This window comes from Falco biarmicus, chromosome 5 (assembly GCF_023638135.1).
Source record: "Falco biarmicus isolate bFalBia1 chromosome 5, bFalBia1.pri, whole genome shotgun sequence".
NCBI classification, from domain to species: Eukaryota; Metazoa; Chordata; class Aves; order Falconiformes; family Falconidae; genus Falco; species Falco biarmicus.
The window spans coordinates 66,341,995-66,366,519 of NC_079292.1; the positions used below are offsets into that span (position 1 = coordinate 66,341,995).

A 24,525-nucleotide genomic window follows, 5' to 3' on the forward strand; every position below is an offset into this window, starting at 1 on the left:
GGAAGCTTGAAGTCCTAGATATTCCAGAAAAGAAAGTGAGGCTCCAAATAGCAAATTCTGTAGAACCATTTTGGTGAGCAGTGATCAGAGCAGTCCCAGAGATGCCTGGGACCGTAATTAATGCTTGCTACTTAAGCAGCAGCTCAGCCCTCACTTTTTGACACTGTGCTGCCACTGCATACTGGGACCTCCTTGTTGAAGACTGTCCCCCAGAACTGTCAGGTGTTGTAGGTAGAAAGTGGTCGTCCTACTCTCCACATACCCTACTGCCCCAAATTTCTGCTCTGAGCTTTCTCATTTCTATCTATTTACACCTGAGTCTGTCTGAGATCTGTGACAAACAGAAAACTGCCATAGCAACAACATGCTTCCTTTCTGTGTGTAGGAGAGAGAATTCCTGCAGGACATCCATTGGCTGTAAATATCTGTGGCACCATCTGTGGAGTGACCTGTATTGTGGATTCATTCTTTGCAGGGCTTATGTTCTCATCCTTTTATTTCCAATGTCCTTGAGGAAGAACTGTTAAAAATTAGTAGGGCCCACTACAATTTTGAAGGAAGAGCCCTTTGGATCAGAAACCCCATATTATACCCCTTGTTGTACATCAGTGCAGCAGAAGGAATAGTGGGATGAAATGTCCACCGTTACTCACGAAGAAACCTGTGGATACTGCCCTGTTGGCTTTGCAGCAACCAGTTAAGAAATGTCCACTACTTCATCCCTGCCCCCCCTGCTTGAATCATAGTGTGCCTCTGGGAAGTCAACTGCTTGTGACCCATATTCATTCTAGCTAGCAGGCAAGGGAAGAGCAGGCTCCTATCTTATAAATAGAAGAAAACATTATGAATAAATGAATGGGGATTTATTTCAGGTGATCTTTAAAGATATGAGGAATGCAAGCTATTAAAATAACAGTGCTTGAGAAGATACAGAGAGTGTCAAGCAGCCCTGCCTTGAAGCAAAGGCATGTTGAGACCTTCTGTAATTTTGCATTTTTTTAAGTGTTTGAAATACTGTGTTCCCTAAGCTGGAGAACAAAGCTTTGTATTGTTGGCTCTTTTGGCTCGGTTCTACAGCTCTGCAACATTAAAATGTTTTAAAGTTTTTCACATTCATTAGATGCAGAATTGGGTCACTTAGTAACAGCATAGTTTGTTGTCTTTCAGTGCTATTACACACCAGTGAGGGAAGCAGTGAAAATGGTGGTACAGTGACCAGAAAGCTAATGGTCTTTTCTTGATAGCAATTTCATCATTTCTGACAAAAGCTTTGACTGTTTGTGCAGGATAACTTATTATGGATATCGTGAATATTACTGTCTTCCCCTTCACCAGTGTGAAAATGGATTAAGGAGCACCTTCTTTCTGCAATTACTGCTGTCATTGAACATGATTACTTACAAAACATACAAGGCACCAAGAAAATATTTAAGCAGTATGTTGCAGTTTGTGTAAAGCAAAATACTCTGATATACTTCTATTCACATTAGTTGCAAGGGATGGCTTTAAAAATTACACCAGGAGAGAAGTATTTCTTGCTTTGTTCAAGACCAAATGTGCAGTCAGGAGGAAGTGTACTGGTGAAAATGACACTAGGGCATACTTTTTGCCATCACTTGGGCGATTCTTCCAGCTCCCCAGCAAGCTGCAAGGAGCCTACACTGCAAGGGGCATCCTGCCTGACTGAATTTCTGTGAGAATATTAACTTTGCTTCCAGCCAGTTTTCCAGCCCACACTTGAAAGACAGGCACGAGTGGACTGCAGACAGGAGGTAGACAGTCACTGTTAAACATATGCTTACTAAGGTCAGTGCTTCCAGACGATCTTGACACGTACAGTGATATCTAGGAAACACTGGAATTACTGTCCTGTTCAGACTGACTATCTACCCTGAGAAGGGCTGTAATGTAAGGGTTTTCCAAGCACAATGCAGACCTCTGAGTGCTTTTCTACCAAAACAGTTAAACCCTGCTGACCAACAGTTTCCCTGTCCAATTGATAGCTCACCTTCAAGTTTTGTTTCTCCTCTTGAGTTACCTTTGGCTTCCTGCAGGACTAGTGGAATATGATAGCTGTGTCTGCAATTGCACTGCGGTGTTGTAGCGCTTCCAGGTTAATGCTGAAGTTTTGGACTTCCACCTGGTCAGCATGACAAACCCACCTATCTTTCCACCTCATACTTATTACTTCCCTTCTCTGACTGTAAATTAGAGACTTCCAAACGTGTGATATGATAATTAGCTGAATGTGTTCCCTCATAAGAGATTAGTAAAATAGACTTGGTACCTAATACCACACTGAACTCTAGCAAAAGACTCCTGTCCAAGGATTGAAAGTGTATGATACTCATTAATAAAGATGTCTAAGCTCAGCTTTTTTGTTTCTGTTGCTGTGTAGGAAGCATGGCACCAGAGCACTCCACCTGACAAAAACACACAAAGATAAGGAAGTTGTTGGAGAGCAGGAAGTTAAAATTCCAGGACACAGAGGTTTTCACATCCTATACTTCATTACCTGTCAGAAATGTCATCTAATACTTGTGCACGTGAAATAAGTACACGTCAGCCTTAGAAGCTTATCTTTAAGGTCACTGGCTTATTAGTATCTGTAGTGTTAATACAGCCAAATGCATGCCTAATATTAATGCCTAATATCATATCATATATTCTTAAAGAATATTTTGATGGCCTGTATTTTCTTCAAGACCTAGGCTAAGGAATACAGTCTGAGCACAGTGAAAAGACTGAAAGCAATGAAAATGTAGGGAGATAAACGATGATTTCATCAAGTGCTGTGCTCTGCCTCAGCCTGTGGATCCCAGGAGAATGCACAAAAAGCACCAAACCAGTACCCCCACAAAAGTGGCTTTGTGCTTATGACAATGGTTTGAAAGGTGCCAGGGACATGTTAACCTAATGCCCCTGTGCAGAAAATAACTGCCTGGTTTCTCTGTCCAGTTTCTGTGCTTATATGTCCTCTTCTTAGGGGGAATGAGACCTCCTCAAGATTACATTGACTGAATTTTCATAAAATCATTGATACAAGTAAGTAAAAGAACAAAGGCTTTGTCCTTTGACATACAAACAAACTTCTTGCAAATCTCTTAGGAATGAGGTTACTCCTGAATAGTAGGAGAGGATGTCATTTGGAGTCAGTGCAGGAGCCAAGACAGGAATGATATTTTGTAGTAGTTGGAGAGCATGCTGAGGAACAGTAAAATGGCTGTGGTATGAAAAAACCAAAGAAGATTAGCTTTTGAAGGTCAGCCAGATGAGCCTCCAGGCTTGATCTTGTTATCATGCAGCATAAATCTAAGGAATGAAAGGAAATTTTTTACTGCAGGGAAGATTACAGCACAAACATAACTGTCATTAAAAGAAATGTAAGTTTAAATGGAGACCTCACCCATTTTCCCAAATAACCATCTAAGGGAAAACTGTGCCCCTATGAATGCATTATAGCATAGCTGCAAGGAGGGAGCCCACCCCTAAAGACATTTTCTAATGTGAACAAATTCATGCACATGCAGAATGTTACTGAGAAACTTTCAGAGCCCTGTAAGACAGTGCTTGTGCGTAAAGGTAGGATTTTTGTTGGAAAATTTACAGTGTAAGCAACATCTCAAATTCTGTTCTGACACCTCTGTTCTAGGTATCTGTCTATAATTCAAAATGCAGTTGTGCCTTTCAATATGATATTCTCCTCATGCCCTTGCATTTGAGCCATTCTTTTCTTAATCTGCTTCCCTCACCAGTTCCCTTCGGACTGCATGTCTGATATCTTATATGCCTTATTTATCCTTCAGGAAAGTACATTCTTCCTTTTATCCTCAAATTCAGAGGCTGAAGAGCTGATCCCAGAAGAAGGAATGGGCTCCTTCTGGCTGGCCTTTGTTTTGAATTTACTGTTGCCCACAATAGATGAAATTAAATTCAAAGTGTAAGCAGATACAGAAGAAACTTTTTTTTTTTTTTTTTTGCTGTGAACTGATGGAAGGAACATACTCTGCTAGTATTTGGAGGAGGAGGCCTGTGAAACTTAGAGCAGCAAGATGGGGAAACAATTAATGCCTTTGTAGTGAAAAGCAGAAATATATGTATTTGTCCAGGGGAAGAGTACTTTAAAAAGAATTGTCATCTATTGAAATAAAACATAAGCAAATCTGATCGGTGATACAAGTTTATAACTGAGAGTTGTTTTGGTGTTTGGAGACTGTGAGTAGATAAGGGATGTGGCATTACTCAATTATTTGTTTAGCGACAAATGTCTGGACAGTAACAGCGAGGCAGTGTTTAACAGCTTTCCCTCTTACGAGGAATTTTGCTATCAAGTGTTAGAAAAACTTGGTAATAGACATCTCTTGTATTCCAGCAGATTTCCAAAGACCTGTAAGCTCACTCTCTGTACCTCCCATCTACACCCTTTGCGTGTGATTTTTTTCTCCTGCTCAGTGGTCTTTACTTGGAAGTGTTACTAGTCCTGCCAGGTATCTAGAAAGGACAAATTCCTCCCTGGATGTGTGGAGAAAGATCACTCGTGTCAGTGGTGTTAGCTCTGTTTAGCTTGTGTCACTTTGGTAATGGAGAAGGTGGTTGCTGCAGATGGGCAAGGCACATGAAGAGCCATGGGAAATCTGTGCTTCTTAGTCAGGTGTTAGGCTAGAGAGCTGACTTCAATTATGTGGATAATTGTGCCCCTTATTTTGCCCCATTTCCATGCCCTCAGATCGGGGCTGATGAACTCTTATCACCCTTCTGCTCCTCTTCAGGGTATCAAGTGCAAGGCAGGCTCCTTCACTCATTAACATCAAGGAGTTTGAGATTAGGTCTTTCAAACCATGGGGGAGTCTTTTTGCCACTCTGATTTTATTTTGGATATTGCAGGTTTGTTGTGGAATTTGTCTTCAAATGACCAGCTGAAGCACCTGTTGATTAGAGAAGCCCTGCAGACACTGACCGAAGCTGTTCTCATCCCTTACTCGGGTTGGCCAGATCGAGATTACCCCAAGTCAAGTGTTCTACCTGACCCTGATATCTTCTACAATGCCACAGGATGCTTGAGGTGAGCACTCAGTCTACAGGTGCACAAAACAATAGTAATGACAAAACAGTCCTGCACACTTGTTTTCTTTCTTGCTTTGAACTTTGATGGCTCCAAGAGAAGACTTTGCAGACAGATCATATTTTGAAATGCCTCAAGTGTGTCAGACCAGAAGAATTACTGCTCAATACAATGAAAACAGCTTGCTTTATAAGGCTTGTGTATATTGATTTGTTGGGTGTGCTACAGACTAAATATACTCACAACAGAAGATAGTAATCAGAGGGGTGGTTGCAGTGCATGCCGGTATTGAAGTCAAAGAGATCCTTCACTGGATAATAGTTCTTGGTATGATGTATAGTATTAGCCCCTGACAGATGATAGTAGTAAACCCAAAGCTTTTTTTAAATGGTTGTAGGAGTGGTTTTACAAATGAGCATTGGAGAAAAGCTAGCAGTAACTTAAAAAACCCTAAAGTTGTATGATCTGCTGATACAAATGCAAGAGTGACACTTTCATAGGATGTACAGTTCTTTGACTTACATAAGTATCCTTTATAATTACTTTGTTAATACCTTTTTTCATAAGCAATTCCTGCTTCATTTTAATTTCTAAAATTTCTGAAGCATAAGAAGAAACTGAAGTCACATGAAAATATACCTACTCTAAAAACTTGGAACAATTAAGACTCTTATACATTGCTTGAGTATGTGTCTATACTCCTGGCTCACAGAACAGATTAATGATTGCATTTTTTGAAAAGTAACAGTGCAAAACCCCGTGAAGAGTCCTAGACGAATGCAGGTAAAGCAATAAGGTTTATTTCTTTGAAATGCAATTTTGTAGTTGTGCTGGAGCAAAACACAGTTATAGGCAACAATAGGGTTTTTATCATTGCATGCCTCCATTTAGAGAATTTGATTCTATGTGAACAAGAAACTAGTCTTCTATGAAGAGTAAAGAAAATTCACTGTATACACATGTCATTGTTTCAGGGTAGCCTCAACAGAAATTTGTTGTCATGTATGTTTTATTCAAGCAGTGGCAATGCTGTTTACAGTGGATAACTCGTTGTGGATGGTTCCTTTGTGCAGTCTCAGGTTCAGACACCCAGGAGTGTTAGCATTCCCCATAAGAACCACAAAGTTGGCAGCTTTCTCTCACAATTTCTTCCCTTTGTACTTTACTGTTCTATAGCCCTGTAAGTGCCATTTGGGCTACCAAAAGACTAGCATAGTTGAAGGATTAGTTCTGGTGTCATAGGTCCATCAGTGGGACAATTGAAGTGCTTGTGTACCTAGAATTTTCTTTCAAGAGACTGAGCAAGTCATCTTCATCCACAGCAATATTAGGTATTAATAGAACCACAGTATTTTCTGCCACTTGTGCTGGGTAAACTCTGCTCACCTGCTGTAGTACCTGCTGAGTCCTACCAGCTTTACCATGGGAGCAGTCCTTTGGATAATAAGCAGAACATGCTCATCAGCGGCCAAGCCACCCTACTTTTCTCATCAGCATATAAACCACAACTAATAGTTACATTCCATAGCATCTCCAGGGTCCCTTTGGATAAATTAATAAAGTTAACCTTCAGCCATAATCAATTCTCATCTAAACAGATGACTCAGAAAGGGGACATGGCACCTGCAAGCACATAGAAGTATTCAGTCTTCAGCTGCTGCCAAAGATGCTTACTTTGATGTGTCATAAACTACAGCTAAACTGATTAGAAAATGACTTAACCTAAATTAGGAAAAAGCCATTTTTTTAAACCGAAGTAAACGCTGTCCAACTTTCTGCATGTATTCAAGTAAATTGAGGCTAGGTTGCAGCCAAGGGGTGGATGAACAGATTTATAGTTGTACATTTACTACTGCAGTCAGCTGATAGCCTCATGAACACAGGGGCAGCTGAAGTATAAAAATCACATCTTTAATAAAAACACCTTTTAAAATAACTGTCCATGAAACTGTGGCCCTTTGTGAGTTTAAATTCATTGCACGTTAAGTAAAAACAAATATGAGTATAAAGAGGTGCATGTCTTTTGTTTACACATTCAAAAATGCATGAAAGGACATAGTTCGAAATAATTAATGAGTAATGTATGAGTTCAAAGGTGTGGCCTGAGTTTTAAACTCTTCTTAGTAAAGTACAAGGAATTAAGTTTGAAATTTAGAGTCTTTTAAGCTGCCCAATTTTTCCTTGCACATACATGCTTTGCTAATGTGTCCTATAGCAGAGTAGTTGTATCTATATTGTATGAATTTTTACTGCGTAAATAGCTCCATATCTTACTCATGTGGTTTCAGAGGACAAATGAATTGTTAGCTATACAAAATACTCAACAATAAAGCACCTTTTTCTGGAGGAACTCCTGTCAGCCGACTAACTACTAATTAGCTTCATCTCTAAATAGTAATTAAATTTTATTTACTCTGATGGCTCAAAAGCAAATAAAGAGAAACATTAACTATCCATAATAAAATGTCTCTAGCTAATGCTAGTAGTGCAAGCAGGTTGTCTTTTTTCATGTTAATTATCCAAAGCTGCATTTGTACAGAAACCAGCCTGGCTGTTAGGTGTGCTGCTCAGTGGTGGCATGACCTGTTCCTCTCCTGCATTTGGACTACAGAACCATCTCTTCCCTTTGAGCCAGCTGATGGGGGCACATCAGTTTTACTGTGTTATTACTCTTTCTGAGCTTGTTGCAGTGATTTGACGTGACTTGATATGTGATAAATAAGGCATAACAGTAGCTGCATTGTTTTTAATTAAAGTAAATCCTGAACATACCTTACACTGTACAGAAAGTCAATGAGAGAGGCTGCTCCAGAATCACGGTTAGCTCTGCAACCTTAATGAAAAGTAGCTCGGACTGGCCTTATCTGGATGCTCAAGGATACATTACCTATTTTAAAAGTACAATGTCCTTCTCATTTAAGAGCTTAAACACTGGAAATTATAATTAAAAAAAGAAGGGCTTGAAAATTCACACGTAAAGTTGATCTACAGGATTGACAACATACTTTCTAGTAGAGAATAGTTTTTTATGAGGCTTACCGTATTTGTACAGACCAAAAATCCAAGATTTTTAAGATTAACCAGTTTGCATCTGTTTATTGGAAATTAACACACTTCACAAATTAGGTCATTGGAAGTATTCCTTCCTTATGTATTATTAAAAAAAGAAGCAACAACTCTGCACAAAGAAATGCTGAAGACTAAAAGAAGAGCACACCACAGAGTAAAAAATACTGTGCACTGAGGGAATGATGTTACTAATGAAGTAGAGTATATATATTTGCCAGAACATAAATCTGTAATTAGTCTTCCCTTTTGTAATGCTAACATGTTTGTTGTGCATGTTGATAAAGTCTATAGCCTGCAGCTTCTATTACAGGGTAAAAATAGTACTTTGAAGTGCAATACATTATGCATAGTACAGTACTTAGTCATAGAAGAATGCCAAAACTTCTTTTCAAAAATGTACATACACCTATAGAATGAAAGGGACACCCACAGTTCAAATCTAACACTATCATCTGACATGGGCACATGTGCTGTGCCACACAGTTACCAACTAATAAATTAAAGTTTTCTTCATCCTTTTTGACAGAATATCAGGAGAAGTGAATCCACATCTAACAGATAATATTGCAGATACTAACACTGGAATGAGTGAATGACCAGAACACCCCCCATTCTGCTAACCAGATATCTAACAAATAGATAGAAGTATTGCAGAGTCCTGAATTATGGCTGCCGGTGTCAGTGTATGCAGTCAATGATAAGGAAGTCTGATGTTAGAAGGATTTGTTAATCCCATTCTCTAGGTCTGTAGTTTGTTTTAAAGCTTTGCTTCTGACATAGTTTTGCAGAAATCACAGGTCACAAAACTTAACATAATAAAACAAAGCAGTATACACCACACAATTCTGCAGTAGCAGTTAGAATAAATAATGGTACTAGAATCATAGAATCATTTAGGTTGGAAAAGACCTTTGAGATCATCAAGTCCAACCATTAACGCAGGACTACCAAGTTCATCATTAAACTATGTCCCTAAGCACTGCATCTATGTGTTTTTCAAACTTCTCCATGGACAGTGATTCCACCACCTCTCTGGGCAGACTATTCCAGTGCTTCACCACCCTATCAGTGAAGAAGTTTTTCCTAATATCCAAACTAAACCTCCCCTGGTACAACTTGAGGCCATTTCCTCTTGTCCTGTCGCTTGTTACCTGGGAGAAGAGACCTAGCCCCACCTTCCTACAACCTCCTTTCAAATATGATAAAAAGCACTGTGCCCTGAACAGGCAGAGTAAGTCAAATCAAAAGACTTCACTGGTTGCCTGACAGGCTGAACAAGTAGAATTGGTATATTGAACTATCTAGAGGGGTATTGCAGAATTTTGCAGACAAGTCTTGTTGTTTTTTAAAGGTAAAGTCACTTTTTCTTGGCCTGACAGTCCTACACTTAATAGTTCTCTCTCCAGTTCCAATACAAATGAGTAGAAGTCTTTAAGATACTTAGTCTCCTCCTCCATACTCCACTGAGTCTGAAAGGGTAGGATAGCACCAGCATGCAGAATATATGGGTTTGAATATTATTTATATACATAAGTGGATTTCTGCCATAACTTTTCCTCTGATTAAAAGGAAGGCTTAGTAGAAGATTGTGTTATAGTTTGAAAGCTGATAATGATCTTGTTCAGTTTTTACCTTCAAATACCAGTTCCCAAAAGTTCTGCAATGCTGAAGTCTGTCCCTGCTCCCTTTTCAGCTCTTTGTGAATTACACAGTAACCCACAAGACAGTGGAAAACTGTAGTTGGAGGAAGTAGTATCATTGCATTTCAGACCACAAGGCTGCATAAACATCAACTTCCATTTGCTCCGAAGAGAAGTGAAGCCAAAGCTCTCGCCGTGTGTAGAAAAGCGTAGTGGCAGCTCAGTTTCATAATAGAAGCTTCTAAAAGAACATAAAGCAAATGACTGATGATAAAAAGTCTTTGAACCAAGGCCTCTTGCATATCATTGCCATTCCTTTAAGTTTATTTCCACCCATTCTTATCTTCTCTTGCCTCCTCTTCAGTTTATCTGCTCCCCCAATTCCTGAAAGGAATTTTGTTATTTCCAGCGACCAGCTTGCAGCCTGGTGCCTGTAGTTACTGAGTAGATCCCAGATACCTTTCCCTCCCTGTTGCATTTTTGAACTGTGTAATGCATGAAGGGAATAGAATTCCCCAAACTACTTCAGGGAATTTTTATCACATAATTGAGTTAAATTCAAATCACCAGTTTCAGCAGAATGAGTCTGAGGAGCAAAAGCCCTCTTCTTATCAGTCATGTGGATCATTTACAGCAGTGCAAAAACCTTTTCAAACATAGTCACCAGTGTGTGACTCAGTGCTGGCGTAAAGGGAGTATCCGTTTCATTTGGTGCCATTCTGTTTCTTCCAAAATCACACCTGATTTTAATATGTTACATTTCTTTGTATTTACCTCACATCTCTGGATTAAAACAGTATTTCCCAGCAGGAAATTAGCTGATCCTCGACAAATGCCACAGGAACATGGGCAAATGGCTATTTCAGTTACAGATATATAGTTACACCATGCATGTGTGCAAGAGAGAACAGAAGCAGCAGATAAGGGATGAGATAAACAAGGCACGTGGATAGATACAATGCCTCCACATTAGCAGGTGGTATAGTTAGGGCATGTCACCAGGATTACCATATTTAAGCATGCCAGAAGTCAGAGTGTTTTAATAGTTAGATGATGCCAAAACTAAGTTCTGAGTCATGCAAAGGAGAGCATTCCTACAAGCAGCAATCTCCCTACGGCTGTGTTCTCTCCAAGCTCTATTCTCCCAACCGTTCAATACCAAAACAGAGCAGAGATATCAGAAACAGGGTAGCAGAAGAGTTTTTCTATGAGAAGACTCTTGATCTTGACTCCAGTTGATTCTTTTTTCCACAGATGTATTTGTCTCAGTGTACTTCTGATGAAAATGAAGTAAAACAAACTTGCACAGCAGACCTGAAGATTTCTAGGTAGGCTTGAAGTCTCACCATGGGGGTTGCCACAAGCCACATTACTGGGCCAACCCAACCATGGCAATTGTCCAAGCACTGAGTATTTCAAGGCCTTCAGGAGCTCCACTACGAGAGTCCAACTCCTGAGCTCAGAGGGAGGCATTCCAGTTGACAGGAACCTCAAATCTTAGGAAGCCAAGATGAAGTCAGTTTTGCAATTTTCATTGTTTCAAAAAAATTATTTTTTACATTTATGTTTCTGTGACACTTCTCAGAAACATTCATTTTTTCCCAATCTAATATGATTTTTATTTCCTGGAATTTCTCAAGCTTCAATTAGCAAACAAACTTTCAACAAGGTTTTGCTTGAAATGCTCTTCTCTGCCTTCAAACCAACTCTGACCCTATTCAGAGTAAGGTGTTTACAACTGTACTTGGGTGAGCAGGAGAGCAGGAGCTCTTCCCTTCCCAGCCCCTAAAAGGTGAACAATAGAGTGGCCATATGTGTACAGACGTACACACAAACACCAACATCTCTGACTGGATGAACAGTAGAGCATAAGCTCCTTAACGAAACAGAGTTCATTAATTTATTTCCTTTGTACAACAGGACAGTGCCTCTGATTCAGGCTCTTCTCTGCCTCCTGAGCTATGAAACTCTGCCCCACCGTATCCATGCTGGATGGCAAGGCCAGGTGATGGCCTCTCCTCGCACAGACTTTCAGCATGATCATAGGTGTCAAAAGTCCAGGGATTTCTAGAATAATGTAGTGTGGCGAAACAAAATACTGTATCAGTTGAAGTGTCTTTGGTGAGGGAAATTCCACACTTATCTTTTAATAGTATTTTTAGTCTGTGTGCCTCAGAAACTATTTTTGCTATGATCTAGAAAGGCTGTAACATGTACATTTCTGTCAGCGTAACCATAAACATATGAAAGGGTGACATGCCTCGAATGTGACATATATAAGTAAAATTAAATTCCAAAGGGATGTTTATAGTAGGCTATGCCTACTACAGAGGAATCTGAATATTGGTTCTGTGTTATATAATTCCATGAGAGGATAAATGAACTCATAAATAGGGATATTGTTAAAAGCACGACCTAAACTAAAACTGTAATTACAGTGCATTAGTATTTAATCCAAATATGTACTTCCTGGGGGGAAAAACCATAAGAAATGCTTTGGCAGTATATAAAATGGTACATTCATTTTACAATCATAAGCCACAGCAAAGTTTAAAGCTGCATCTTACTGGCATTGTCATTAATAAAATTTTAAACCTTTCTAATTTCCAGTGGGTAAAGTAAGCATGCAAACTAAACACCCTGAAATTATCTAAAGCAACATGTCCCTCTCTGTTTGTGATGGACGCTGAGTGGGTTATATTTAATGTTACTTCAAACAAAGAAGCTGGAATGTGATACTGCGTGCAGCCTTTTGGCCAGCAGATCTGTGGGAGTCCAAAATAATGAGGTCTAGGTTTGTAATTTCAGCATTCCATAATTAAGAGTTTGTTCAGTTATAAAAATAATTACACGCAAAAATTGCGTTGTTACTTCCCAGGAAGTCAGTAGCTTAAATAGAGCCAAACTCAAGCAGCAATTGTATGTTTGGCTTTTCAAGAGTTTTCAAGTTGTACTTGGATTACCACAAAGCATGGAAAATGTTAGTGGAAAACAGGGCAAACAGTGTCTTTCTTAGAGTCTGAGGAAGCAGAAAGTGTGCAGAGCAGTGTCTGAGCTGCTGTGATAGAACAGAAGAAGGCATCTGCAGAAGGCATCTGGCATTTTCCCCTCTGACTAAGCAGCTTCTAGTGGCTTCAGCTTTTTTCTGCTTAGATGCCAGCAGCTTCTTTGGGAAGCTGGGAATCAGCTGAGCATGGGGTATTTTTTCTTCTTCCTTGTCTCACGCTGCTGGTGAGCAATGGCAGTGGCAGCTGTGTTGCAATTCATCTGCTCAACGTTTTGCCCAGCAGTGGGGCCAGGCTGCTACTCTGACCTACCAGCTCAGCTGCACTCGTGTCCCCTCTGACCTGCTAGCACCCCTCAGAGCATTTCCATGAGCACCTGAATTGCCACATGAATTTGGCCTCATAACTGACATTGGTTATCCTTACATGTTAATGGACAAATGTAACTAAAACTCTTAGAACGTGTGTCTGTTGATGAGTCATCTTGGATCAAAAACTGGTTTAGTGTAGGTAAATGCTAAAAGACGTTTGTGTGCATGGAAAATTTTGCAGGTATCTTTCCTCTGATATTTTGACATAGTTACTGTCCTAAATATTAAAAATGTAACTAAAAATGCAATAATGGAAAAAAGATCTAGTTTGTTTGACTTTTAAAATGATTAATTCAACTTTTAGATTAAGATTTGAGTCAGGTCTTACTTTACCCATCCAAACACAACAGTTTGTTTTTCTGGAGTATTTGTTTTTGTCTGGGAATGCACTGAAATGCAAGTTTTACTTAGCAGAGGCTCAGATTATTTTACAGCTCTGAAGAAAGGAGGAAGTCAACCTTAACTTCAGTATCTTTAAGATTTAGCTGGAAAAGTTTGTCGGAGGGACACAAGGAAATATCTTTGACTAAAACTCTTCTCACCAACATATTCCTTCCTACACAGAAACATGAGCTCTGCTGGCCCAGAAGGAAGGAAAAAGATGAGAGAATGCAACGGATTGATTGATTCTCTTGTGTATTATATTCAAGGAGCTATTGCAGACCATGAGCCTAATGACAAGGTATTCTTTCAGTTGAAAAGCCTTTTCCTAGGGGAAATTGCTAACAGAACTTCTGAGTTTTTTGTTGTTTAGAAACCAGTGTTCAGAAACAGTTGTGATGTAATTGCCAAACTGATTTCTGGGACTTTTAGAACTGCCACCAAAGACAAAAGTTCAGTAAGGAACTTTTTGAAGTATTATTAACCTGCAATCTAAAGGAATCACATACCATAGCATTGGGAAAACTTTTTCAGAATCACTACAGCGCACTAGAAATTTCTGTCTTTTTTAAGAAGTGACATAAAGTCACAGCTTTCAGAGATACTGAAACACTTAGAGTCAAATGTTATGTTTTTAGTTGTCTCAGGGAGCTAGCCGGAATTAAAAAAAACATAATCTGGTTACTCTCCTGTGTATTTAGTATTTAGTGCTATATACCCCTTAGGAAATGAAGAACCTAAATCCCTTTGGGTGTCAGTGTAATTAACAAGCTTGCATCATTTAGAATGGGATTAATTTTCCTAAGTTTTTTAGAAGTTATACTTGCTGCCTAAGCCAGTAACTACAAGGACATTACTCCAGAAGCCAGTTCCTCTTATTCTTTTCCTCCCACCACTGACTGCAGATGAACCCTGAACATTGCTTAGGCTAGATGCCTGTCTATTATCTGGGCAAAGCTGGGTGAGAAGACCAGCTGTCACTTATGAGAAGGTTAGCTGCAGGCTGTGAGGCACTTCTAGCGTGCCTGCTTTAAGTTGTGCTGTGTAGCAGTAATTACTGCACTGTTGTAGCTCTATTCAAGGATTAGTTACTTGAGCTTCTCCATCTCCCTGTATTCAATGCCATTAGCTTCAGGGAGAATCCAGCACATTACACTTGTGCCAATAGCTCCCTGCTGCATTTTGTCTCAAACCCACTCATTCCTTTTTTACTTTCGAAAATGGAGGAACAGGTAATAAAGGTATTTGCCACTAGATTCATCACTCAGAAATTGTAGACCTGACCTTAGCCATGCCCAGAAAGGCACATCTAATTTAAAAAAAAAAAAAAAAAAGTTCTACGATAGAAAAGGGCTTTTTCCTTAGGAAAGATACAAAATTTTCCTTTTACTGACACTACGGCGAGGTGTGTACATGATCATCTTTACTCTTAAGCTCTTAAACATTCCTTGGCACACTTCTGGTCTGTGCCAAATAGCACTTGCCCAAACAATTCCCAGGCACAACTCAGGAATTATAATGTCCCAGGACCATTTCCAACAGGCATGCACCCTGCCCCGAATGCAAGCCCTGTGTGCCAGTTGGCCTCAGTGCTCAGGAACATCCCAGGGCATGTTTAATTTATCAGTGTAAATGCAGTCTTGTGGATGACTGTGGCACAAAGACTAGCTCTTCTGTAAGCCATTAGAAGCAGTTAGTTGTTGAAGATCCAAAACTGAAAGCTCTTCCCATGTCTCTACATGTCCTTTCAACTCATGCCAAAGCTTTCAAGATTTCTATTCTTTTGTTATTTTAGGCCACAGAGAACTGTGTGTGCATTCTTCACAATCTTTCCTACCAGCTAGAGATAGAGCTCCCTGAGAGCTTTGCCCAGAGCATATATATGCAAAGAAGAAATATTTCCAGCAATGATAAAACACCGGGCTGTTTTGGAACACGGAGCAGAAAAGTAAAAGAGGTAAAGCACATGCTGAGTTACATCACATTTTGTTGATCAGTTGTAGCAACTTCTGGATAATAAGGCTGTAATCTACTTAGCGATCTGTTATTGATGTATCTGGTTGTGTGACACTTACTGGCCCCAAAAATGTAAATTTACTGACAGCCTTTCCTAACACCCATTATCTTGTTCAGCTACTGCTGCTGAAGATGGCATAGAAATTCACTTTTTGTTAGTTGGGGAATACTGCCACTCAGTTTCATCCCCTCTGATGGATCAAAGTGGTATCTGAACCATGTACAGCAATTGTGCAAGTGCCCTGTCTATAAGTGGGCATTCTGATGGTTTCACCAGTGAAACCAGCAAAAGGTGACTTGTCACTTCCATGACTTGCTGGGTTTGGCACCACCTCAGGACCTCTTCTTTTGATGCCATGTGGTACAGATCACAAAGATCCTGGCAACTGGGAGTTCTTGGAGGGAAAACAGGTATTAGGCCCTAGTGTCCGTTGCTGAGAGATGAGAAGCAGCTCCCCCCATACCTATCTCCTCTTTTTGGACAGAGTGGCCAGTATAATTAAATATTGAAATATTACATGTAATTTGAGTTCACAGCCTGACAATCTGCAAATAATTTGGTCATAGAGAGTTACAAAATGGCTAGTTTCACTTGTGATACATTAAGTCATATAAGGTCACTATGTCTAAAAGCTTGATCTATTTATGTGTTTAGAAGCAGCAGGATACCCCGCTACCTGAGGAGAAGAGCAATCCCAGAGGTGTTGAATCGCTCTGGCATTCCACACTGATTAGGATATATCTGTCCTTAATAGCAAAAAGTACCAGAAACTATACCCAGGAAGCATCCCTGGGAGCTCTTCAGAACCTCACAGCTGGCACTGGACCAGTAAGTCAGCTTTTTTCTTTTTCTTGTCATTTAGTTCTGAGTGTGATTGCATAGAGTTTAGGGCTGCAGTGCAACATGCGTACCACACTGAGCTCAAATAACCACTGAGGAGTCACTGGCTCACAGACTTGATCAAGCAGTGCAGCTATTTCTTGCTTGGTAAATACGGGGACTGCTTCTTCTCAGTCTGTGTACACATCCATGCGTGGAAGTTGCTGATTCACTGCACAATGAGGCATGAATAGATGTTAAAAGCACCAAAATGTGGTTTTGTGGAACATAATCAGTCTTGCGGAGAGAAAAAGGTTCTCACACTACCACAGATCACTTTTGTGGTGGAGAAACTAATGGCCTCTGTCCGAGGAACTGGCCGAAGAGCACATGGGAGAAAGAGAGCTCAAAACTTCCTTTGTATCACCTTCCTTTTCTGTTGCAGCTCATAGGTAGCTCTGGATTTAAACTATTTTATGCATGCTTAAACTGATGTAGAGAACCTGCTGCATTTTTTGTGAGGCTATACATTCACAGTAATGACACACTATTGCCATGTACCTTATAACAGATGCCATTTGCAGTGGCCCGGACTGTTGTTCAGAAGGCAAATGGCCTTCCAAGTATTCGAACTATGCTTCATGTAAGCCACCCGACGGTAAAGAAGACAGCAGTCTCACTGCTCAGGAACTTGTCTCGCAACACCTCTCTTCAAAGCGATATAGGTGAGCAAAGAATAACATTGTCTCTTGGGCTTTCTTTCTCTGCTCTTTGTACCTTAAAGTTTTCTTCTTTAAAAAAAAAAAATGTGCAAAAAACCCCAATATGTGAGGTTAATAGATTTTTAGGTCAGATACTTGCAGTCATTATACAGGGTTGAAAATAAAAAGTTTTGCCTAAGTGTGGTGGTTTGACCCTGGCTGGACTTCAGCTGGCCACAAAAGCTGCTCTGTCACTTCCCTGTGCAACTGGACAGGGGAGAGAAAATACAACACGTGGCTCATGGGTTGAGGTAAGTACAGGGACATCACTCAGCAATTACCGTCATGGGCAAAACCGACCTGACTTGGGGAAATTAATTTATTACCATTAAAATCAGAATAGGAGAATAAGAAATAAACCCAAAACTTAAAAACATCTTGCCCCCACCCCTCCCTTCTTCCTGGGTTCAACTTCACTCTTGATTTCTCTACCTTCTCCTGCCCAGCATCACAGGGGGATGGGGAATAGAGGTTGCGGTCAGTTCATCACATGTTGTCTCTGCCACTACTTCCTTGTCAGTGGGAGGGCTCCTCATGCTCTGCCTCTGCTCCAGCATGGGTTCCCTCCCACAGGAGACAATTCTGCAAAAAATTCTCCAGCGTGAGTCCTTCCCACAGGCTGCAGTTCTTCACGAACTGCTCCAGCGTGGGTCCCTTCCATAGGGTGCAGTCCTTCAGGCACAGACTGCTCCAGCATGGGTCTCCCGTGGGGTCACAGGTCCTGCCAGAAGCCTGCTGCAGCCTGGGCTTCCCACAGGGTCACAGCCTCTTTCAGGTATCCACCTGCTTTGGCGTGGGGTCCTTCATGAGCTGCAGGTGGATACCTGTTGCATGGGCACAGCCAGCCTCACCATGGATTTCACCATGGGCTGCAGGGGAATCTCTGCTGCAGCACCTGGAGCACCTCCTGCCTCCTTCTGCACTGACCTGGGTGCCTGCAGAGCTGTTGCTCTCATGTATTCTCAGTCCTCTCTCAGGCTGCTGTTGCTGTTGTGCAGAGGGTTTTTTTCCTTTCTTATATATGTTATCACAGAGGCACTGCCACCATCACTGATGGGCTCAGCCTTTGCCAGCAGCAGATCTGTCTTGGAGCTGGCTGGTTGGCTCCATCAGACATAGAGGAAGCTTCTAGCAGCTTTCCATAGAAGCCACCCCTGTAGGCCCCTAGCTGCCAAAACCTTGCCACATAAACCCACTACACTAAGACTCTAACCTCCAGTTTTCTGTAAATTGTGTATTCCTCATCAGATACTTCCATTGATGTTACTTTCAAAAATAGATAATGGAATTATCTACACAGATTTGGAGAGGGAGTTTTTCCTCTGCTTAATATAGGGTAAAGGAAGATGAGTGCTGAGTTCTGTGCTGCCACAGCTATGTAATCCTTTGCAAGAAATCATAGAACATTTTTAATTCTTCTAGCGAAGTTCGTTTCTTCTTCTTTTAAACACAAAGCTTTGGAAGCTTGCAGCTTACAGTTTTCCTGCATAAGTTTTTTGAGAATGGAAGCTAGAAGATGCTATAGACAAAATAGTTCAGTCTTTTTAGAGAACCTTATTTCTAATATGTTATAATTATTTTCCCATCGGAAGCCATTTCTATTCGAGTATCCTTATTTCAATGTAATGTACATTTGAAATCTTTTCCTACTAATAGGATAAAATTTACATCAGTTGTTGTCCTTGTCCTCTTCTGTGTACCCACCAATGGGGGAAGGGGAAATTACTGGCATACAGCTGCCTCATGGGGCTGATTAACCTCCACAATTCTGCAGAGCAGTCTCCTGAGCACCATTTAATCCTTAGAGAACATTCCCTATTAATAAAAATATTATAACACATTGTTGGGCTGATTTCAAAGGGATAATCCACAAGATGTTAAAAATTACAAGAGGTGAATCCCCCAGAAAGAGTAGAAATTAAACTGAGGAGAAGCTGGAATTTCATCAGGAAAAGCAATTTATAAAAGAATGTGGGAAAGACAGAATAGCAGGAAGCTTTGGAGGAAAGGGCTTCGCCTCACAGTCATTTTCTTGCTTTACCCATGGTTGAGAGAACTGGGGGAATTACAGATAAATCTTATCTCCATCAGAAGGTGTTCTTTTTGACTGACTGAAAATATGCGTGAATTCAGTTCAAATTCTCCAAACAATTTTGACCAAAGAAAAACATTTGGAAGGGCACACTGTTTCCTTGTGTCTGTATTTATCAAGCAAAATGAACCTTTGATATTAAATTGAGATAAATCTAATATAAAACATCTGTGAAAGTAAAATTATTGAAAAGCATTAGAAAAAATCCCATTTTACTTGAAAAAATAATGTTTGATCTGAACTGATATTTCCATGAATGGAAAAAATGGACTATCATGTCTGACATGATTGCTTTGACTAATACTTAAGCATAGAAGGTGGTTCATTCCATTTTAAAAGTCCTTTTCTAAATGGCATGTACTTTAATCTCAATATGCATGAACCTTGTCACACACCCATCTGAGGAATGAACAGAACTGACAGAGCAAAGCACTGTGTCCAGGTGAAACAATGGATAGGGAGGGGAGAATGGGCCGAAATGCCCCAGGCTATTGCCCAGTGCTACTTCTTACAGTGGGAGCAGCTGGCATGAGCTCTTGCTGACTGCTGTGATTTTCTCTGTCAGCTCTGGTCCACGTGGCACGGATGTCACAGTGTACGGTAGGGCTCAGCTGCTGTCTAGAGCTGTTTGGTTGGCTGGTGGGGTCACATTCAGTGCGGTCAAAGTGATGAGGTGTTTCTTGAATAGGGTTGGACTTCAGGGTATGTCATTCTCATTATATAACTCACACACTGGCTCAGAGGCTGGGTGTGTGCATCCGCTTACAGCCGATCACTGATAGGTGCAGCACTAATTGTGCTGTAGCCAGCCTTTCTCACCTGGTTGTGTTCCACTATACCCATGATTACCTATAGGACACACAGGGTTCCTTGGGAAGTGGCAGCCTGCTGCTAGCACACGCCTAGTGACCTCACTACAGTACATGAGGTATTAATATTCTGTAAGAGGCAAATTACGTACTGTCCAATTTAGTGTGGATGCAACTCAACCTAAATTCTGGGGGTGTAATGCAGGTATGACCATGACTGCTGTGAGAGCACACAGCATCCTGATGTGTGGCAGTGGGAGGAATAAGGTCTTGTAGGACCCCTAGATAAATCTGCACCTGTTACTAATGGCATTATTTATCTCTCTTCCAACTTACAGCTAGAGAGGTTTTGCCTGATTTGGTCTCAATACTTCCTGAGTCTGTCCTGGTTTCTGATATTGTCTGTGAAACCACGGCATCCATCTGCTACACCTTGTTCAATTTGACACAGAACAGTTCACACAATGCACGGCTTCTCCTGAATGCTGATGGCCTACCAAAGATTATTACCATCAGCATGAATGACAGGTAAGATGGTTGAGAAGCCTTCCTCTCTTGCTTTTCCTTTCCCTGGGGAAAAAAGAAACTGCAACCTCTGCCACTTGTGAGGGAAACACCATTGCATCTCACGGTACAGGAGAGCTTAAACAAGTGACCAAGATGTGAATAGAATTGCACATACTGGGAAATGCAGAAAAATCTCTTACAATAACTCTTGTATCCACAGCTAAATGTGCCATGTTCCAGCATTTTAAATAACTCCTCAGAAGATAACTGCACAAGTTTGTCTATATTCTGATATATATATAGTGGCTGATCATCAGATCTTACCTGTCCCCCAAAAATTTCTATCTTTCCTGTTCCTTGTAACACAGTCCTGAAAATCTTTAGGAGTAAAGCACAGGGATACATTTTACAGAACTTATAGAACTGTACTTAAAAAATGTTTGTAAAGTGACATTTTAGAGAATATATCTGAAATTCCTTTAATCATTCTTTAATATGTAATCACATGTGACCAATATTTACTGGAAAAATAATGTTTTATGAATATGAATAATTATTCTGTTTGCCTTCCTATCTTTTTACAAAATGAAAGAGGAAATCCATCTCCGTAAAGGAGACCTCATGAGGCCCTGAATAGTTTAAATCCTATCTAACTAACCAGAGATTTTACCTGCTAGAAAGATCCTTTTGAATGCTTGTTATGCTGAGGTGTATTTTCCTCAGCTGAAAATTAATAGTAAGATAGCTGCTCTAAGATGAAGGCTATAAAGAAGTGCTTCATTTCTCCCTAATTTTGAAGAATGAGTGAAGCAGGGAGGCATGATTCATTTGTTTCAGTAGTGAGGACAGCATGAAACACGCTAGAATACCTACAGAGCAGTAAAACAGCATTTAGGAGGTAAGAGAGACAGAAAAAATGCTACAAGGTTATGTTTGCTGAGGTCTGCATATGCATTGTGATTATGAAGTGGGAATTTAAACATGTTGTATCATTCTTTTTGCAAAATCACAGTAACGTGTTCAGCAAAGCTAGTAGGGCTGCTTCAGTCCTCCTCTACTCCTTGTGGTCACATACTGATCTCCACAGCGCTTACAAAAAGGTAAGATCTGGGTTAAAGAGAAGGCATGTTATCTGTTCTTTCAGAACTGGAACCCTCTCATTTGTCCTTTGGGGCCCTCAGCACTTCTGCACTGTTAAGAAACAACCTATGATAGGATTTCAAGTGGTCTCTGAGTTTGGCATTTCTATTATCTATCTATATATCTATCCTGCACAAGTAATGCATGCCCTTAATTTTTTCTCATCTGTGTTCATATTCTCTCCCTCTGTGGTTTTATATCCAGTGGCAAAATTTATAAAAAAACCTAGCTGCTGCCTGACAGAAGTTTCAGGTGGTGAGAGGTGATGCTCAGTAGGTGTCCATCCACCACTGACTGAACCAACCTGACACAGAGGGCCTAAGGTGCCAGCAAAAGCAAAGGCAGGGCAAAGCAGCTTCCTGTTTTAAAAACAGAGCCGTTTTGTTCATGTTGTTTGTATGGTTTGGGAGCCCAGATGTTACTTACATTCAGACAAAAAGCTAGGACCTGGAAGGGTACTAGCAAACTTTTACTGCCACAGTCAAGCTCAAACTGGCATGACCACCATGAATCAGCCAACAACCTAGTTTGTTTCTTTCCTTTTGAAGTTCTAGGACTGCTTTTTCAACAGACAGCTGGGTTGACTTCAACTGACCTACCTACCTTCAACCTGTATTTCAGTTTTCATTCCTTGTTCTCTTGCCGTTCAGAATTTGTCACCTAAAATTCCCAATAGCCTAAAACTATTCAATTTTTTCAAGCTCTAGCCTTTATCATTGATTAGTCAACTTGTTCCTTCTTGCAGATCTTTTGTTGAAATTTGCTCAAAAAAAGTTGTAGTGTAGTATACTTTAACAGTTTTACATCACACTCAGCATTATACTGCCCCACAATCCAGAAATCTGTGTTCAAGAATAAGGGTGCTGTACCCATATAAACCCTTAACTGGATTTTGTCATCTGTTTTTTTGCAACTGCATTCCTGACTTGACTGTACAGGATTACCCCTGATGGCATGAATTTTCTGAAGTTACTGGTACTTCAGGTATACCTATAAGACACATTTTTTTGGATCTGAGTGTCAAAAAATGCTGATTACTTGCTGTTTCTGTACAAATTGGATCCTCTAGAGATACCAGGTATGGCACTGAAAACTGTAGGCAACCTAAGGCCTAGACATTTTTGAAAAGTCAGTGTAATAAGCAACAGAAATCATTGATCAAATGAGAGTGATAAAATCCTGAGTAATTTTGGCATTGCCCAGTACTCTTAATTCAGATAGGGTTAATATCAGTTGACATTAGTCACCTAAGAGTCAGGAGTCTGTAGAGCTGAGCTAGAAGAATAGGTCAGTGGCGAGAGTTAAGCAACTCAAATGATTCATCCCACCTATCTTACACTGAATGGAGTCATTCCTGGGAGATGCCTCTTCTGTCCCTGTAGAGGACTCTGCCTAGACCCCTACCATGGCTCCATATCAAGCTTTTAGGCAGCGGAACCCACCCTTCCCTTGCAGAACAGGCACTGAAGATAATGAATTATTCTGTTTCTTTCATTCCAAAGGCTGACTTTAAGAAGGCAGATTTCATCAATACCCGGACCACAAAAGCCTATAACTCACTAAAAGATTGAATCACAGCATACCACTGAAGACAAATGAGATCATACATCAGTTAACGTAACTATCTTCACGCGATTGGTGTTGCCATCATGAACCAGAAAGTATCTCAGAAAAAAGAGGCTGATTTTATGTAAGACTTGAGTGACCAGAGGGTAGCTGTTTTATGTTTTTAATTCTAATCACTGTGCTGTTACTGTATATATCAACATAAAAATAACCAAAGATGGATTCTTCAGGATGTCTAGGTGAAGGTTCATCCAGGTTAGTTTTGTCATTAATCAGACCTTCAGATGACTGCCTTTAGTCTAGCAGACATTTATACAGAAAGGTTTGAAATGCTGATTGGCAGCAAATTCTTTTCAGACTATTTTATACAGATAGTTTTCTACAGTGGGTAAGCATCAAGTACACTGCTCAGGAAGGACATAGTAGTTTTTCACCCTTTTGTTTCTTCTCACACACTAAATAAGAATCTTCAGACTGTGAGTATACACAAGAAGCTGTTTCACTACCTGCATTATAAAAGCACGAATGAAGTTAAAATTATTATTTTTGTATTGATTGTGTTCACATGCTAACTGGTTCTTAAGCCTCTTTCCTTTGAGATTTCATCAGCAACAGCAATAAAACTGATTTTACATAGGTCTTATCACTCCTTACTCCTCTCATCCTCCCTCACGTGGCTGTTGGAATTTATAACCGTGTCCAGAAAGGGTTTTAACTAGAACCACTATGTTTCAGACACTATGTTTCACACACTTTGGGCTGCACCCATCATTCTTTGCTAGTTGGTGGAAGAGTTATTTGCTGGTGAATCAGTGATTATTTTAAGAAAATTATATTTTCAAAACAATTCTGTTGATAATCTGTGTATAACAAAGGGAGTGGAGTCTTGCCTTTATTTTTTAATAGATACATACATACAAGAGGTTAGGTTCTGTGCTACTTAAGGAATTCATCTAATCCTGCTTCATATGCTTTTACTTGAAATCATCCTCCCTACAGCAATTACGTGCAGTGTGATAACTGAAGGACTATGTCTGCACATGTGAGAATAGGTAACAGGAGGACAAAAATTCCAAAGCACCTAAAGGATGTTCCCATTATATGATCCTCAGAGAGGGAAAAGAAGCACTAAAAAACCCCATCTGATACCTTTAGTAAGCAAGATTCATCTCAACAAACCAGTAGTTAAACTGTCCATTAAATCAATGGGAAATTTATATAAAAATATATAAAAATCTGTGGATTGGATTATCAGCTGACATGATCTGGCATTGGTCTTCTGAAAT

The 24,525-nt window shown here is 40.2% G+C and overlaps 1 protein-coding gene across 1 annotated transcript in view; it reads left to right on the forward strand.

The window, feature by feature from the left end:
- The window catches only part of PKP2 (plakophilin 2), a 44,492-nt gene extending 20,615 nt beyond the window's left edge, over window positions 1-23,877 (forward strand). The window contains exons 6-13 of the mRNA XM_056341560.1: window positions 4,885-5,062; window positions 13,712-13,829; window positions 15,324-15,485; window positions 16,200-16,373; window positions 16,936-17,089; window positions 20,365-20,554; window positions 21,546-21,633; window positions 23,176-23,877. Coding sequence (XP_056197535.1) covers window positions 4,885-5,062; window positions 13,712-13,829; window positions 15,324-15,485; window positions 16,200-16,373; window positions 16,936-17,089; window positions 20,365-20,554; window positions 21,546-21,633; window positions 23,176-23,244 — 1,133 coding nt within the window. The 3' untranslated portion in view covers window positions 23,245-23,877. The remainder of the gene's footprint in view (window positions 1-4,884; window positions 5,063-13,711; window positions 13,830-15,323; window positions 15,486-16,199; window positions 16,374-16,935; window positions 17,090-20,364; window positions 20,555-21,545; window positions 21,634-23,175) is intronic.
- Window positions 23,878-24,525: the final 648 nt, after the last annotated feature.